Source organism: Mustelus asterias, chromosome 12 (genome assembly GCF_964213995.1).
Source record: "Mustelus asterias chromosome 12, sMusAst1.hap1.1, whole genome shotgun sequence".
NCBI classification, from domain to species: Eukaryota; Metazoa; Chordata; class Chondrichthyes; order Carcharhiniformes; family Triakidae; genus Mustelus; species Mustelus asterias.
The window spans coordinates 6,160,353-6,178,253 of NC_135812.1; the positions used below are offsets into that span (position 1 = coordinate 6,160,353).

The window sequence follows — 17,901 nt, forward strand, 5'->3', positions numbered from 1 at the left end:
AAATTCTGACCCTTTTTGAAGACTTGCACTGTCAGACCTCGCAGTACGAAAAATCATTCTGTTCAGAGGATTTTTCTTAGCAGGGATTTCTGCCTTTGAAGGTAGTCATTTCAGTACACTACAAAGTCAGAGAACAGACGACATCTGGGTTAGAAAGTTAAAGGTCTGATTCCCAACACTTCTGTAGTTCTCCAAACAGCAGGAGGTTATTGACCCATTCGGACTTCAGCCTTTTGAATGTTGAAAGGACAAGCTGAAGCTACAGCGAAAAGAAAATCTGTTGGGAAGGTATTGTAGAGTTGTTACCATGCAACTCCTGGCAACTGGCCAAAGAGGACTTCACAGAAGCTCTGGAAAGAGATTACCCACCCGGCCCCCTCAGCAGCAGATTTACAGGACTGGGGGAATTAACTGAGGGTGCAGGTTGCTCACGGCACAACAAAAAGCTAGTAAAATCATTTTAAATAAATAAAAACACCACCATAAAAATCGCATTATACAAAACAGGAAGACCAAGGAGATTTTATTCGCCAACTTGAGCATTTTTGCATTGACTCTTGCTCCACTGAATTTACAGTAACCAGCCTTATATTGAACAGTTGTAAGAGGAATGGAAAAAATCAACTGTAAGATCAGCATAAACTACATTCAGCAGCAAACCTGCTCCAGGAATGATTATTTTGTGTAGCTCAAGTAAGAAAAAGAGCAGTGTCATGAGGTAGTACAGTGAGGCACTGCTTTGAAGCACAATCCACACTTGTTACTACATGGACAAGGCCATTCTCCATTCAGTTACCAATTCCAGACATGCGACTGAAAGGAGACACTAAACAAAGTGCTGAGTTTATCCAACATAGAAGGGAATGTGGGAAAAGGGACCTTTGTTTGAGCTTTTAATGTACAATACTAATTTTGTATAATACATTGGAATATAGAATACTGTGCACAATTCTGGTCACCATGCTACAAAAAAGATACCAGTTGCAGAAAAAGTTAAAGATGAGAAAAAACGATTTTGAGTGCAAGGCAAAGGTTGAAAAAGCTCAATCTCTACAGCTAAAGATTTAAGGGGGAAGTCCTCGGTGGTAAATAAAATGCTAAATGGTTTAGATAAGATAAATCAGGAATAATACTTTAAGATAAGGCAGGGAGCAGGACAAGATGCTATAAATATAAACTGGTGAAAAGTAAATTTGGCACAGATACCAAAAAGATCTTCTCGCAAAGAGTGATAAATGTCTCAAATAACCTATCAAGTAGGATATTCGACAAGACAAGGTCACTCAAAAAATGCCTGGATGCCAAGCTGCGAGTTAAAATGCTACAGAGGTTTCAGTGGGTTGGAATTACTTTTGTATCTTTTTCATGATGGAAGAAGGTGGAAGACAGAATGTCCGGGGTGCATGGGGTCCTTAATTATGCTGGCTGCTTTTCCGACGCAGCGGGAAGTGTAGACAGAGTCAATGGATGGGAGACTAGTGTGCGTGATGGACTGGGCTCCGTTCACGACTCTTTGTAGTTTCTTGTGATCTTGGGCAGAGCAGGAGCCATACCAAGCTGTGATACAACCAGAAAGAATGCTTTCTATGGTGCATCTATAAATGTTAGTGAGAGTCATAGTGGACATGCCAAATTTCCTTAGCCTTGTGAGAAAGTAGAGGGGTTGGTGGGCTTTCTTAACTATAGCATCAGCATGGAGGGACCAGGACAGGTTGCTGGTGATCTGGACACCTAAAAACTTGAAGTTCTCGACCATTTCCATTTCATTCCTATTGATGTAGGCAGGGGCATGTCCTCCACTACGCTTCCTGAAGTCGATGACTACCTCCTTCGTTTTGTTGATATTAAGGGTCTCATTATAATGGCAATTCTCTAGCCAACCCATCTACTGCATCCAAGACTCACCCAATTATCACTAATATGGGGATGTCTGTGGACAATTGCACTGAATCATATGCAAGTCCAGTGGGTGTTGAACAGGTGGGCTGGTTTGGAGTGCAAATCTGTAAAGGAATCTACCTGATTTCAGTTTGTTTAAACAGAAGGAACAATGGAGAATTGTTTTGCAGAACTCTGGCCTCCAAACACATTCCCCCTATCTGAGACATCCAGGCTTATAGGTGGAAAGCCAGGGAAATGTTGTCAACTTTGTTTTATCAAATGTAATAAAGACAACTTTGAAACATTTAAAAACAACTTCTTGCAATAACCCACCTTCTGGTTACAGTTTGAAATTCAGTTCTTCAGAAACTTTTTGTGATGGATTAATTTTAATTCCACTCTTCACTCAAGAATTCCAAAGGATCAGGTAGAATAGCAGCTCCACACTCACCCAAAATTACTCAATAGACAGTGAAATCAGATGTCATGTAAAAGCAGTATTACACATGAGCACCTCAGTTCCTAGCATGCATATAGAATTACATAGGATGTACAATCCCAAAACAGGCCAATTGGCCCGATCAGTCCATGGTGGTGTTTATGCTTCACTTGCAGCTTAGGATAAAATTACCCTCTATCAAACACTGGCAGTTCACTCCATGGAAGCAGTAAGTCTTCTTTTGTTTGGTTTGTCATCTTCTCATTGAAACTTCTGTTCATGGAAAAAAATACGTTATCAAAAAAGTTTTATGAAGAGGTAAAAAGATGGACTGTCAGGAGATAAATTGTGCATGCAAGACTTTTAAGTTGCAGGTTTAAAAAAAAATGTTTCCAGGGAGATTACAGATCCTTGTAGCCATGGAATTTACATATGTGAATGTGCTGTCTCTTCCGCTTACGTCATTTGACTATCATTCAGAGAGGTCCGTATCCTGCATTCATCAACGCTGATTCCTGTTTTAGACAACAGAAATAAAAATTAGAACTTTTGAATTCCAATTTGCTTATACAAACATTGGCTGGAATTTTCTGGCCATTGACGCCCTGTGGCCGCTGGATGCGAGGATGGAGAATTTGGTGCTCTGCCAAATCTTCGTTCACTACAGTGGGATCAGAGAATCCTGCCGGCGTGAATGGCTGGAAAATTCCAGCCATTATATTTCAAACACCTATTGTACCCAAAAGAAATACTTGCTTTTATAAGCCCTAATGGAGTACTTTTGACGTGTAGCCACTGGTGTGATGAAGGAATGCAGCATGTGATAATAACCAGATAATCTGTTTTAGCTGTTGGTTAAAGAGTGACTATTAATCAGAACATGGGGAGAACTCCGCTTCTCTATTTTGAAATGGTGCCATGGAATCTTTCATGAGAACATGTCATTGTATAGATGTGGCCTTGGTGTAATGTCTCATCTGAAAGATGGCACATTTGAAGTGATTGCTTAGATTTTAGAGTTCAAGTCCCTGGAGAGTGACAACTTTCTGACTCAAAGGTGAAAATAATACCAATGAGCTATGGCTGACATCTATGTATGATGTGGAGATGCCAGCGTTGGACTGGTCTATGTATCCAGGTCCAAGCGTTTGCTAGCAACAAGAGCATGTCCACAAGAGCATGAAAAGTGAGTACATAAGGGCAACAGAAACAGCCTAAGTTCTGCATTTAATAGCATGAACAAAGTTTCTAGATGGCTCAAGTGGTAAAGGCAGTGTTTAATTAACCAGAAAAGTCCTGTTTCGATCCCATCTATGCTGAGTTGATAGAGTCTAGTAAGGGGGCTCCAATTGGCCTCAGTACCTTGGTTTAGAGAGTAGAAAAGCAGCCAGGACATTTGCTTCATATTGTTACCCAGCCCTGTTAGGAAGTATCCATACAGGCATTGGATGCCCTTCTACTATCTCCTGGATTTCTTTTGGCAGAGAGTCTAAAATTATGATGGGGTAAACCGGCAGTGCAGCTGGTGGGCTACCCTCCACTTTTCCCACTAGGGATGACACTTTGCTAAAAAAATGACAAAATTCCGCCCAAGGTCTTGACTTTGGACACATAAATATCTATGTTTACTTCATGCTTTGAGTTTGAGGTAAATATTAGGAGGTACAGAGATTTATTTCTGCAGAAAATGATGGAAAATCTCAGCAAGTCTGACAGCATCTGTGGAGAGAGAATAGAGCCAATGTTTCGAGTCAGGATGACCGGTCATCAGAGTGTAATTGGGTTGTCAGATGTAACTCCCTTTACCAGCGCACATCCTGGTATCTTAGTTCATTAGCCCAAGGTGAACCCAAATTAAGACTTCTGACAAAGGGTCATCCAGACTTGAAATATTGGCTCTATTCGCTCTCCACAGATGCTGTCAGACCTGCTGAGATTTTCCAGCATTTTCTGTTTTGGTTTCAGATTCCAGCATCCGCAGTATTTCGCTTTTATCTTAGATTTATTTCTACTCTCCAGGATAACCTTGGAGCAAGGCATTTTGGTCACTGAGAAGGAGCAACAGTATAACTTGAGGTGCCAGAGGTAAGTCTTGTAGTGAACAGCCAATCTGGTCACTCACCATATGTCCAAGCTCACAGGGTGCACATTGGAGGTTGCAAAAGTGGCTGCTGTGTCAAGGCAAAGACATTGAAGGTTATAGAACCAAGATGTTTATGTGTTGTTAAGATATAAATCTTAAGTTGTGGAGTACATTGACTGAGACACAGGTATCAATGTGGATGACCGAACAGATAGCGAGGAGTTTGGAATTAGTGAGCAAATTTAACAATGATTTGAGGGGTAGTTTTTTAGTGGAAAAGTTTACTAAATTTTTTCCTTGCTTTCCAGAATTGAGGCTAACTTTAGAATCCCTAATAAATATAGTTCATAGAGTAAAATTTCCAAATTTGTCAGAAGTGCCTCAGTGAAAGAAAAGGAGCATTGGATATAGACCTTTGGTCTAGGGTCCGATGAGGCCAGTTCCTTTGAGGTGTTGTATGAAGTTCAAACAGAAATAGGTCATGAGGCAGAAAGTAAATTTATGCCCATTGCAACAGGATTGTTATTATGTAATTTCCTTTACCAGTGCACTGGTATCTCAGTTCAATAACCCAAGCTGAACGCAAGTTAAAACTTCTTGGATGTCTCTAAACAACACATAGGAGTCACTCTGAAAATAAGTCAAATGTCATTCTACGTAATGGGTTGGAAAAGAAAGTTCTGAACAGGGATAATTTTTGTAAAGCATGGAATGGATACTTACATTGGATGTGTATTCAGTTTTTAAGAACTCGCCTTACTTAGAAAGTCATAGAAAGTCATAGAAACCCTACAGTGCAGTAACAGGCCATTCGGCCCATCGAGTCTGCACAGACCACAATCCCACCCAGGCGCTACTCCCATAACCCTACACATTTACCCACTAATCCCTCTAACCTACACATCTCAGGACACTAAGAGGCAATTTTAGCATGGCCAATCAACCTAACCCGCACATCTTTGGACTGTGGGACGAAACCGGAGCACCCGGAGGAAACCCACGCAGACACGAGGAGAAGGCGCAAACTCCACACAGACAGTGACCCAAGCCGGGAATCGAACCCAGGTCCCTGGAGCTGTGAAGTTTTTTTACTTATAGTCATTGGATAACTTATGTCACCCCTGGAGAGCCATAACAGATTACACATTGATTACAGGAACATAAATTACCCAGCCACATATGGTCGGTGGAGTCGAATGTCATTGAGCACAGAGGCTTGACGTCTTTAACTTCAAGCATTTAAAGGCACTGTCTCACTACAACACATATTCAGGGGTCAATTAATATAAAACAAGTCATCTGCGCACAGTTTATCCAACCTTTAAATTTTGACAATTTTTTGTCTGAGGCAGAGGATGGAATGTACTTTAAAGAGCCTTATTCAGCTGCCAGTAAAATTATTGGGTGGTGTATTAGTGTGTATGAATAGGAGGTAAAAGCTAAGCAGGCATCCATTAACATGTCTGGCTCAGATCTTGTTACATTTTTTTACTTTGATGCGGAGATCAAATCAGAATATGTAGCATTACAGTAAAATATGTTGAATACTTCCATTCACTTTAAATTGTGAGCTCAAAGGATTTCCATAATAGAAAACAGCCTTGATAGTTGCCTTGGCAGAAGCTTTGTGTGTGGAGGGACCCTCCACTGAAGCAGGATGATTGGGGGTGTGGAAGAAATGTACAGGGACAGGTGTTGAAATGTCCCATCCGAGTGCCTCAGGTTTGCATTGGCAGAAATACTTTGGCACTGATGTAACTGCATGTTATGAATTTTGCTTTAAAATCCGCAGTCTGATGGGGAACTGTGCTGGGGCTGGCACAAACTGCGTCACAGGTCCACAGCTTCAGTCATGCTGTCATGAGAAGTTGACAGGTGTTCCTGCACAGCAAGAAAACATTCAGAAAAACTGTCACACAGGACTGCTAGTGCACGTTCTTAAAACCCCTCAATAGGAAAGCACTGATGGGAGATCCCAGAAGCAGGTTTCTAGGTAACTCATTTAACCAGGTAATGTTAGATTGCAGGAGGGAAAATGGGGCATATATATATTATATATATAAAAGTTACAAGGAAAAAAAAATGATTGTTTTTGCATATTGTTATTTTAATAATTATGTTTTGATATTGTTATGGAAATTCAGGAATAAGCTCATTGTACAGCTGTAATTCTTCAAGTATCGCTCTTCAATATGGGTTTAATTATAATTAGGAACTAATTGGGGCACCAGAGAATATTCACAGTAAAGGAGCTTTCTCATTAACCATGCCAAGATTACATTGATTGTAGCACATACAGGTCAGTAGCAGAGAACCCACTGCTGTAAAACTCAAGTGTTGCTCCACGTCAGATTTCACACAAAGTAGATAATTGTACCAACCACAAGTGTGTAGAATGTCTCTGCCATTGCTTCTTCATAGAACTGTTCCTCACGTTTGTATTCAGGGTGGTTTCTTCCAGCTTTCTGGATTCTCCGATCCAGACTCTGCAAGACAAGTTGTGTCATGTCTTTGCCCTTCTTGTTAGATTGTACTTTCATAAATTTGTTCATTTTATCTATTAGGAGAAGGTCATTAATAACCTGAAGAAGATGAAATGAGAAACAGACCAGTCAGACAACAACTATACCGGGAATCGACATTTTCAATTTTGAAAATTAACATTAATCTTTGATCATTCAAAGACTTCATTCCCTCTAGACTTCATTTCTTCAACACTCACTATGCTATAGGGCTGTACCTTTCGTACACTCTAATTCATTCAGCCCTCTGCAGTTCACATGCTATCCCACATTCCTACCTGCACAATACTCCATTGGCTCCTCAGTTCTCAATACATTGGCTTTTAAATTCTTGACTTTCTTCAAATCTCTCCGCAGCTCATAGAAATCTTGAAACTGTTTCTAACCTTATGTTACAAAATGCACCCTCCACTCTCCTGAGTAGGATTTATATTGCAAACTCCCAAAGGATAGGTCGTGGCGTAGGATATTGTCACTGGGCTAATAATTCAGAGACCCAAAGTAATATTTTGGGGACTTCGGTTCAAATCCTACCATGGAGAAGAAATCTGGAATTAAATGTCTAATGATGACCATGAAATTATTGTAAGTCATAGAGACATACAGTACAGATGAGGCCTTTCGACCCATTGAGTCTCCACTGACAGCCTCCTTTGCTCTAAAGAAAATAACCCAAATCTCTCTTCATAGCTCAAATGCTCCATCCCAGGCAGCATCCTGGTGAATCTCCTCTGCACCCTCTCCAGTGCACTCACGTCCTTCCTACAGTGAACCAACCAGAACTGCACACAGTACTCTTATGGCGACTAACTCACCTCCTGACTCACTTACCAAAACCTGTTCACCATCCGCAAGGCAGAAGCCAGGAGTATGATGGAATACTCTCCACTTGTCTGGGTGAGTACAGTTCTAACAACACTCAAGAAGCTCGACACCATCCAGGACAAAGCAGCCTGCTTAAATGGCACCTCATCCACAAACATTCACTGCCTACACCACCGACACACAGCGGTAGCAATGTGAACTATCTACAAGATACACTGCACCAAGCCTCCTTAGACAACCGCTATCATCTAAAAAGGCAAGAGCACATTACACATGGGAACACCACCACCTGGAAGTTTCCCTTCATGTCACTCACCATCCTGACTTGGAAATATATCACCGTTCCTTTGATGGGTCAAAATCCTGGAACTGCCTTCCTAACAGTACTGTGGGTGTACCTACACCATATGAACTGCAGAACTTCATGAAGGCAGCTCACCACCACCTTCTCAAGGACAATTAGGGATGGGAAATAAATGCTGGTCTAGTCAGTGATGCCTACATTTCATGAATAAGAAAACATCAATAGTAGAGTTTTCAGCAAACATGTCCCTGCACTTTAGAATTCTCTTCTTAAATTATTCCACTTCCTACTTCTTATAATCTACTTCAGAATCTACTCCTTTGCCTCCTCCCACCACATGTGGCCACGCTTTCAACAGTCTCCCCCAGTTGGGAAGTACAGTAAAAGTACAAATAGTTAAATGTGTTTACTGCAACCATGATCACCAAGGACGAACTAGTAGAATTTATTTTTCTTAGAAATCTTAGAAACCCTACAGCACAGAAAGAGGCCATTTGGCCCATCGAGTCTGCACCAACCACAATCCCACCCAGGCCCTACCCCCATATCCCTACACATTTACCTGCTAATCCCTCTCACCTACGCATCCCAGGACACTAAGGGCAATTTTAGCATGGCCAATCAACCTAACCCGCACATCTTTGGACTGTGGGAGGAAACCGGAGCACCCGGAGGAAACCCACGCAGACACGAGGAGAATGTGCAAACTCCACACAGACAGTGACCCAAGCCAGGAATCGAACCCAGGTCCCTGGAGCTGTGAAGCATCAGTGCTAACCACTGTGCTACCGTGCCGCCCTGACATGCACATTCTTCATGCACATTTTTGTGTATGAAGAAGAGATAACTTTTCCTGGTATTTAATAATTTAAAAACAACCAGGAGCACTTGGTGGCATTTTAAAATTAAAACCTAGAAGCCCGGAGCAAAACCTCGTCCAAAATTAACTCTATTAAATAATCCAGCAGAACCAGCCATAAAATGCTTGCCATAACAATCTGTCGGCTTAAAACACGTCTGCAATTCTTGTGAAGTGTTTTGATGAAGTAGTGTAGCACATGCATGGGTATAATCACTGCAACAATTCTCAGAACTAAATCAAAATATATAACATTCTGTATATTTTTGAAATAAAAAATTGCCATTTAAATAGCATTTCACATTTCTCAAGGTGCCCCAAAATAGTGCACATTCAATAAATTACTTGTGAAGCGCAGTGATTATTGCTATGTAAGCAAACTGGGACGCATTTACAAGATTCCACAAACAGCAATGAAGTGAACCTATTTTGGGTGGTGTTGGTTGAAGGAAGAATATTGGCTAGGGCAGCATTTTGGGTGTGTTTTTAGTCCTTGCCAAGACCAGAAAGGTCACCGTTGAAGAACAGTAAGAAGTCTCACAACACATTCACATTCCAATCTGTAATTATCTTGCAATTGTGTCTTTGCCTATATATGCCGTGTTTGTTTCCACTCACCTGATGAAAGAGCAGCACTCTGAAAGCTCAAGATTCCAAATAAACCTGTTGGACTTTAACCTGGTGTTGTGAGACTTCCTACTGTGCCCACCCAAGTCCAATGCCGGCATCTCCACCTCACCGTTGAAGAATGAAAACATTAGCATTTTTGGCATAATTGTCAGCACCAGACTCTCCTGGATCAAGTAAAGTCAGGTTAAGTAAATAGTGTAAGGTGCCAGCTCCATCTCTCAACAATGCTTTGTTGAACTTCAGTGAGGTGTGCCTTAGTCAACCTGAATTTTAGTTCCCATTTCCACAACAGATATTCTGGATGTTCTGCCAAATAAGCCTAAAAGTATGCCAAAATATTGGGCAATTTGTATTGTGACTCACATTAACAGGAAACTGGGTTACTCCTGTTAAGTATATTTCTTGTAAAACCTTTAGTTAACTTAGAAAATAAACTTTCAAACCACTTGTTCAAGTGGTTTGAAAATAAACTTTCAAACCACTTGTTCAAATTTGGTTTAAATTTAGATCTGAAAGTTGAAGGAAGAACACTTCGGAACATTCTTTCCCGCCACTAGTATTTTACCAATGGTGGGGAGTTATGGGCAGCACGGTGGCACAGTGGTTAGCACTGCTGCCTCACAGCACCAGGAATCTGGGTTCGATTCCCGGCTTGGGTCACTGTCTATGCGGAGTCTGCACATTCTCTCCGTGTCTGCATGGGTTTCCTCCGGGTGTCCAGTTTCCTCCCACAGGTGGATTGGCCATGTTAAATTGCCCCTTAGTATCAGGGGGACTACCTAGGATAAATGCATGGGGTTATGGGGATAGGGCCTGGATGGGATTGTGGTCGGTGCAGACTCGATGGGCTGAATGGCCTCCTTCTGCACTGTAGGATTCTAAACATGCCACATTGCTGAGGCTGTGGGTTCAAGTGGCAGGAGCCCCTGCTCAAGCTCTCTCTGCTGAACAGATGGATTCTCCAGTGTCAAGGGTATCCCTGCTTGTCCCCCTCTCTGGCCAACTTGCTGCATCTTCTTCCCCTGCCTGACTAACCCTGCCAAAGCCACCCCACTAACCTCATTATTCAACTCCAATGCTGTTCCTCATTGGGGTCTGGCTGCAGCTCCAGTGGTGCTGTTTCTGTGACTTGAAAGCTGTTGGCCATATCACTGGCTGGCAGCTCTTTGAGGCAGGGGCTCACCAGGGACCCAAAGTTTTTACCTCAAGCAGTTAATTGTGTGATGACCATAAAATCTTTCTGTGGCTTCCCAGTCTGGCAGAGGTGGGCATGCCCTTACTGTTTATCCTGTGGGCGGGGCCACCGTCCTCACATAAAATTCTGGCCAATGTTTCCAAACTCACCGGTAAATCATAGCACTCATCATCAAAGTAATGTCCATCCCACACTTCTATTGCAATGCTGCTGTATTCTTTTGTAAGTCTCAGCGTCTTTTCATTCAGACACTTTCCCATGACGTACTTCACAGGATGTGAAAGCGTATAATTCAGAAACTCCTAAACAGGGGAAAAAATATTGATATATATTTGTTTTTTGTCACAATATTAGCCTGGATCTAACTGCTATGATGAGTAAGACCATTTTATTCAAAAGGTACAAGAGGTGGCATTTTAAGTGCTGTGTTTTAGGGAAGGTGATAAGCTGGATCCAACAATAGGCTTTGATCTATTAACCCTATATTACTGTCTGGCCCAAAGAACTCTCTGTGGTCAGTTGATGGATATATGTGTTTGAAATGAGGATTGACATCACTATGCGAGTCAATGCGTTGGAGGCAGGCAGATCTTATGGTACGCTCTATTTACTCAGCAAACAGAGTCTAAAACAGTGGACTACAGCAAACATCTATGAAGTTTGTGAACAGGAGTCTACTTAAGTAGAGTTTCTATGAATTACAGCAAACAGAAGTCAAGATCAAAACTATAACAAAGTCTCCTAAAGGCAGATTATTTCTCTAGACAAATGCAGTGTGGATGATAGTTACATAATACAGATTGATTATTTCTCCAGTAAAAGGCAGTGAATGGAGCATAGCTACAAAGTATGTGCACAAAATTAATCCCAGTTATTGACAGCAATGTTTGACAGGGGAATTACCCAATCATTTTCATTCTGGCTGGAACTTAATCTGTCACTATATGCAGCCTTAAATTCTTTCCAGTATACAAGAGGATGGCACAATTGGGACGGCACTTCAGAAACTCGCAGAGAAACTACAGATTCACCCTACAGGGAGAAGCCTGCAATTAAAAGGTGTCATTAAACCAAATGGGAAATATTGACATAGAAATTTGCAATATTTGCTGAGGAAAATGTGACCTAATATTGTGACAACAGGAAACAATGTATTTAACACTTTTACAGATGCACCATAGAAAGCATTCTTTGTACAAATGCTTAACTTTTATCCAAATTATTTTATTCAATAACATAACATTTACATTTATTTCTTGCCATTTCTCCACTGAGGAAATAGAGTTTGTGCCATACTGACAGTTTGTGGAGCAGCAGGTGTCACTCAAGTCATCTCAGTTTATCACACATTTATTGGACTAAAGGTTTTTCCAATGTTACCAAAATGAAACTATTGGTGAACTTTCAGTACTTAAAAGAAACCTTTCCCATCAGTTTTGAACCAATTATTAAATACATTATACAGGTATAATATAGGTTAAAATGATTTTGGCATACATGGCTGGAATTTTAAGGCCCCATCACAACAGGCCGGGGCTGTAAAATGTGGCGAGCCATACATAAGTCCATTGACTTTGGTGGGACCGGAAGAACCTGCGGGTGGGAGGGGCCATAAAATTCCGCCCTATGAACCTGATTCATTTATTTTGATTTGATTTATTATTCTCACATGTATTAACCTACAGTGAAAAGTATTGTTTCTCTATACAGACAAAGCATACCATTCATAGAGAAGGAAACGAGAGAGTGCAGAATGTAGTGATACTGTCATAGCTAGGGTGTAGAGAAAGATCAACTTAATGCAAGGTAAGTCCATTCAAAAGTCTGACAGCAGCAGGGAAGAAGCTGTTCTTGAGTCGGTTGGTACATGACCTCAGACTTTTGTATCTTTTTCCCAAAGAAAGAAGGTGGAAGAGAGAATGTCCGGGGTGCGTGGGGTCCTTAATTATGCTGGCTGCTTTGCCGAGGCAACGGAAAGTGTAGATAGAGTCAATAGATGGGAGGCTGGTTTGCGTGATGGATTGGCCTACATTCACGACCTTTTGTAGTTCCTTGCGGTCTCGGGCAGAGCAGGAGCCATACCAAACTGTGATACAACCAGAAAGAATGCTTTCTATGGTGCATCTGTAAAAGTTGGTGTGAGTCGTAGCTGACATGCCAAATTTCCTTAGTCTTCTGAGAAAGTAGATGCGTTGGTGGGCTTTCTTAACTATAGTGTCGGCATGGGGGGGGGGGGAACCAGAACAGGTTGTTGGTGATCTGGACATCTAAAAACTTGAAGCTGTCGACCCTTTCTACTTCGTCCCCGTTGATGTAGACAGGGGCAGGTTCTCCTTTACACTTCCTGAAGTTGATGACAATCTCCTTCGTTTTGTTGAATTTAGGGGTGCAGGTATTGTTCTTTGTCAAAATTCTCCCCTTTGCTGTTAAAGCTGCTGATTCTGTGGAAGCTAAACACTCACCAATACCTTGCTGAAAGGGTCACTATTAATTTGTAATGTTTGACAGTGATTGCTGACCACAATGCAGCCCAATCCTTCTCACCTGGTGTCAACATATGTTTATCTCTAGCAGGAGTCACTGGAAGTTCAATCTATTTCCCCTTCATAAACCCATCAGTAGAGTCATCATTTGTAACGAAAAAAGGTGCATCTAGAACTTGATAAATCATAATAATCTATCTGAGTGCATGCAGGTTATGGTGGCTGCATGCAACATGAATAATTTACTCATTCAGGTAACATTTGAATTTGTTTTTCAACTTTCTCAGAATAGACTGGCATCATGCCTAAAACTGGGTGAAAATTAGTTCAAGCTCTGAAAAGGATTGTACAAATGAAATAGGAACCAGCGGGAATTACTGATTAATGAAAAACTAAATTCATATTGTAATTGTTTAAGGAAGGGTCACAGCAGTGACAGAAATGTAGCTAAAACAACAGAGCACAAACTGTTTTATGTAACTGTTGACATCCTGCTGTTGGTAAAAGGTTCAAGCTCTCTGAATACTCACAGCATCTGGAGAGCCTTGAAAGAGCGGAGCGTTATGGACTCCAGTTTTTATGTATGGGCTAGAAGAAAAAGAGAGATAAAAGACAGGACAGTTCAGCTGAAGTAAGCAGATGAGTCTGGAGCACTCTGCAGCACTGGAGACAGAAGCTGCAGATGCACCATTGCAAACCACAATCTACTTTCCTGTTTCCTGCAGAGTACCGTTTATGCAGTTGGGTGAATGCTATAATGTACGAGCCTTTGTTGCAAAATGAAGATTTGTTTCTCATTTTCCTCAAGCTTGTTATTTTAAATGAGAAGTTAAACACGCTCAGATGGACATAGAAGATCCCATGGTGCTATCCTAAAGAACAGTCAGCCAGATCTCCCGATGTTCTCATTAACAGTTTTCTCACAACCAATATCACTAGATTATCTGGTCATAATCTAATAACCATTTGTGGTACTTTGCTGGGCACAAATTGGCTGCTGCACTTCCTACAATACAACAATGCCTACAGTTCAAACATATTCAATTGGGAATAAAGAATGTTGGAAGATCCAGAGCGCAATTTTACAGGCTGTTCACACTTTGGTGCCGCTGTAAGTGAGCACGGAGAATTAGGCATTGAGCCAAATCTCCGTTCACTGCAGCGGCACCAGAAAATCCCACCGGTGTGAACGGCCAGAAAATCCCACCGGTGTGAACGGCCAGAAAATCCCACCGGTGTGAACGGCCAGAAAATCCCACCGGTGTGAACGGCCAGAAAATTCCACCCCAGTAAAGGCACTATAGGAATGAAAGTGCTTTCTTTCTTTTTGATCCATTGTAGAATAAAACTTTATACATTCGTAAATGTGGGAGGTGGCAGCACGCCCCAGAGAGCAGCTGTAAAGGCCCCAAAGACCCCAGTGGAATGAGATGATCTTGTTGGGGGCTCCTGGCCTCCTTCCTCAGTCAACCCCAAACACTTTGATATTTGGGGAACTCTGCCTCATTAAGATTCCACATCTTCTATGGATACTGCGGCACCACCAGCATTCCCTGGAGTTAATGGTGGGCTCCTTCCCATTGGTGGAAATCATTCCAGGATCTCCCCATGCATAAGGAAGAAACCCCAACTCAGAAGTGAGGTGGGTTGGGGTTGCTTTGCAATGCAGAGCAGTTATACCAAAAAAAGATAGAATGATGCTACAGTGCATGGAAGAAGATGTTTGTACCTTGAAAGTTATAAACAACCAAGGTTACAGCCTTTTTTAAATTTCAGAGACCGGATAAATGAATTAATCAATGTGCAGTTACCCACAAAAAAGAGGGATTGCCGACCACCCCAGCTGTAACAGCGCATCCAGTTCTGGCTGCTCTCCTGTGTGTGATGTGACTTTGCCTGGTTGTTGACCATTATGATCAGGCGTGTAGATAACATTGATACCAAATATCTGGACCAGTAGCACACTGTGGATATCCCAGTATGGATGTAACACCTGAGGAATAAAAGGTTTAAAATCAAACACAATAGAGGTACTGTTGGGCTCTGCTTCTGGCATGGAGTGTTGGTGGATGGACATGTGGTTTGGACAGCAGAGCAATTCCCATTTGCATTGCTTCTGTTTTTGAGGTTGTTCACTATGTTATGAGCAACATAATTGGACATACTGATTTCCATAACTGGGCCTGAATTTTCGCAAAGATGGAAGGACTCTGCGCCTTAACCAAAATGTGCAGAACCCCCCACCCACCATTGTGAGGAGACATGTTTCACACATCCATGGTTCACAAAGGCAACAGCACATTTAAAATTGCAGCTGCCTTAAATCAGAAGCAATTTCTGTCACCAAAATTTCTGAAACATGGCTCGTGAAATGTAAAAATTTGAGGAAAGTGTCTAAACCTGCTGGAATTCTTTGGAGAAGTCAGGTACCCTTTTGGAGCAGTTCAGGTACCCTTTGGGATTCTTAAGAATGGTAATGAATGTGTGTAAAAAGTGGATAAAGTCTGTGGAACTATTAAGCTGTCAGGTTACTTAAATTGCCTGCTCTTCGAATATTAACAGAAAAACAGCCTGCAATTGAAAAAAATCAATTTCAACATATGTTTGTTGACAAATGCCTGAGGGTTATTATGGAGAGTATAATATTAGTGCTGTTTGATTGCTTCCACAGCCTGTCATTATCATAGTAGGTGCCTTTAAGTTCACAGTTTGATTGACAGTCCAAGTGGTTATAAAGTGATTATCCATCTCTGATGCCAGAGATATGAATATACATGTTTGACTTTTTATAATGGATGGGATTTAAATGTATTGAATGGGCTGTTTTTTAAATCAGAGTGTTTTTTTAATACAGTGAATTCTGTAATAGATAACTAGAAATTTATTTTATTTCATCTCAGCATGGCTCCTGAGGTCTACCCATAGTGGATACTGGGTGAGCTGGCATGGAGGGTGTAAGGGCAAAAAGTAGTGGGTGGCGGGGGGGGGGGGGGGGCATGGGTTCACACTAAACTGGAATGGAGCTATAAAGAGCCATCGGGATGAGTGAGGGCTTATGGGTTGGCACAGAGGGCTGGAGGGGCTACGAAGGATAATTGGAGGGTCCTGGTTGCTATGGAGGATATGAAGCATAATGGGGTGGGTAGAGGGGCATATGGTGGCAAGGAGAGTGTTAGGTGCCATCAGGTGGGAACAGGGGCATTGGTTAGCATGGAAGGTATGAGGGGCTATAGGGGTTGGGTGGGGAGGGGGCATGGTGGCATGAATGTATGGGGAGTGAAGGGAGATGAGGGCTAGAGGGCTGTATTTTGTTTCACTGTTTTTATTACAACTGGGACATGGAGCATTCAACTGGCCCATCTCGTCATTTGACAGCCCCTGTGGCTGTGTCCCGAATTTCCAGCGACAGCAGACCCAACTCCATTCAGTACTTGTACACACACCACCCCAACCCCCAACCCTCAGAATGAAAATCTAAACATTCAGGGACGTTTCTGTCAAGTCAGTAATTTTACTGACTCTGCACACCTGACTTGGGAGTGAAACTTTGGTCCCTGTACTCCAATCTACATTCCTCTTGAGGAAGACTTGGTGACAGAAGTATGTGTAGCCTTGCAAAATTTAGTTTATAATATACCAGTTACAAGTCTTCACTGGTTAACAACAGAACTAAACATCACAGTCAATAAAAAGTTTGCATCAGTCCTACATCATTTTCTCTGTTATACTATGGGTGTGCTACTGTGGCGGCACGGTAGCACAGTGGTTAGCATTGCTGCTTCACAGCTCCAGGGGCCTGGGTTTGATTCCTGGCTTGGGTCACTGTCTGTGTGAAGTTTGCACATTCTCCTCGTGTCTGCGTGGGTTTCCTCCGGGTGTTCCGGTTTCCTCCCACAGTCCAAAGATGTGTGGGTTAGGTTGATTGGCCATGCTAAAATTGCCCCTTAGTGTCCTGGGATGCATAGATTAGAGGGATTAGCGGGTAAAATATGTCGGGATATTGGGGTAGGGCCTGGGTGGGATTGTGGTCGGTGCAGATTCGATGGGCTGAATGGCCTCTTTCTGTTTCTATGATTTCTATGAACAAACATTTAATATGGAATTGCAAGCTGCCACAAATCATTTTTGAAGTATATTTCTGTTGGGGAAAAAAATTTGTCACAATGTTTCAGAACCAGTAATTAAAATAATGAACAGCAAATCAATGATTTGTCATATTGTTGGCCAGAACACAAGAAAAAAATCTTTTGCTTTCTTTCAAATGGTATTATGGGATTTTGTTTTATCTGAGTGCTGCTGCACAGAACAGAGAGAACTGCGCATGCGCAACAGCACCCTCTGCTGCAAACTGCTGGCTTTCAGGTGAGCTTAAGCCCTGCCCCCTTATCCTGCTGGCCGCAAACGGTTCTTGCTGAATCTTTTTCCTCAGAGTGTGGTAAGATTGGATTTTTAACTCTCCCGAAAAAAATCGGTGCGATTCCTGTTTTCACACTCGTTCGGCACTTAGAATTTCTTTTGGTAAGATCATCCCCTTTGATTTTCCTTCATTGAAACAGAGAGTACATTTCAAAAGTACTTCATTGGCTGCAAAGTGCTTTGTGACAACCAGTGGTCATAAAAGGCAGTACACAAATGCAAGTCTTTCTTTATGACTTAATAAAGCATGATATGACTGCAAGT

General features: G+C 41.9%; 1 protein-coding gene across 1 annotated transcript in view; it reads right to left on the reverse strand.

Moving 5' to 3' along the window:
- Positions 1-498: 498 nt before the first annotated feature.
- Positions 499-17,901, reverse strand: part of LOC144501205 (uncharacterized) — a 37,125-nt gene continuing 19,722 nt past the window's right edge. Inside the window, exons 7-12 of the mRNA XM_078224646.1 lie at positions 15,033-15,214; positions 13,752-13,809; positions 10,888-11,040; positions 6,785-6,985; positions 2,781-2,835; positions 499-2,593 (exon numbers count right to left, since the gene is read on the reverse strand). Of these exons, the coding sequence (XP_078080772.1) occupies positions 2,797-2,835; positions 6,785-6,985; positions 10,888-11,040; positions 13,752-13,809; positions 15,033-15,214 (633 nt within the window). The 3' untranslated portion in view covers positions 499-2,593; positions 2,781-2,796. The remainder of the gene's footprint in view (positions 2,594-2,780; positions 2,836-6,784; positions 6,986-10,887; positions 11,041-13,751; positions 13,810-15,032; positions 15,215-17,901) is intronic.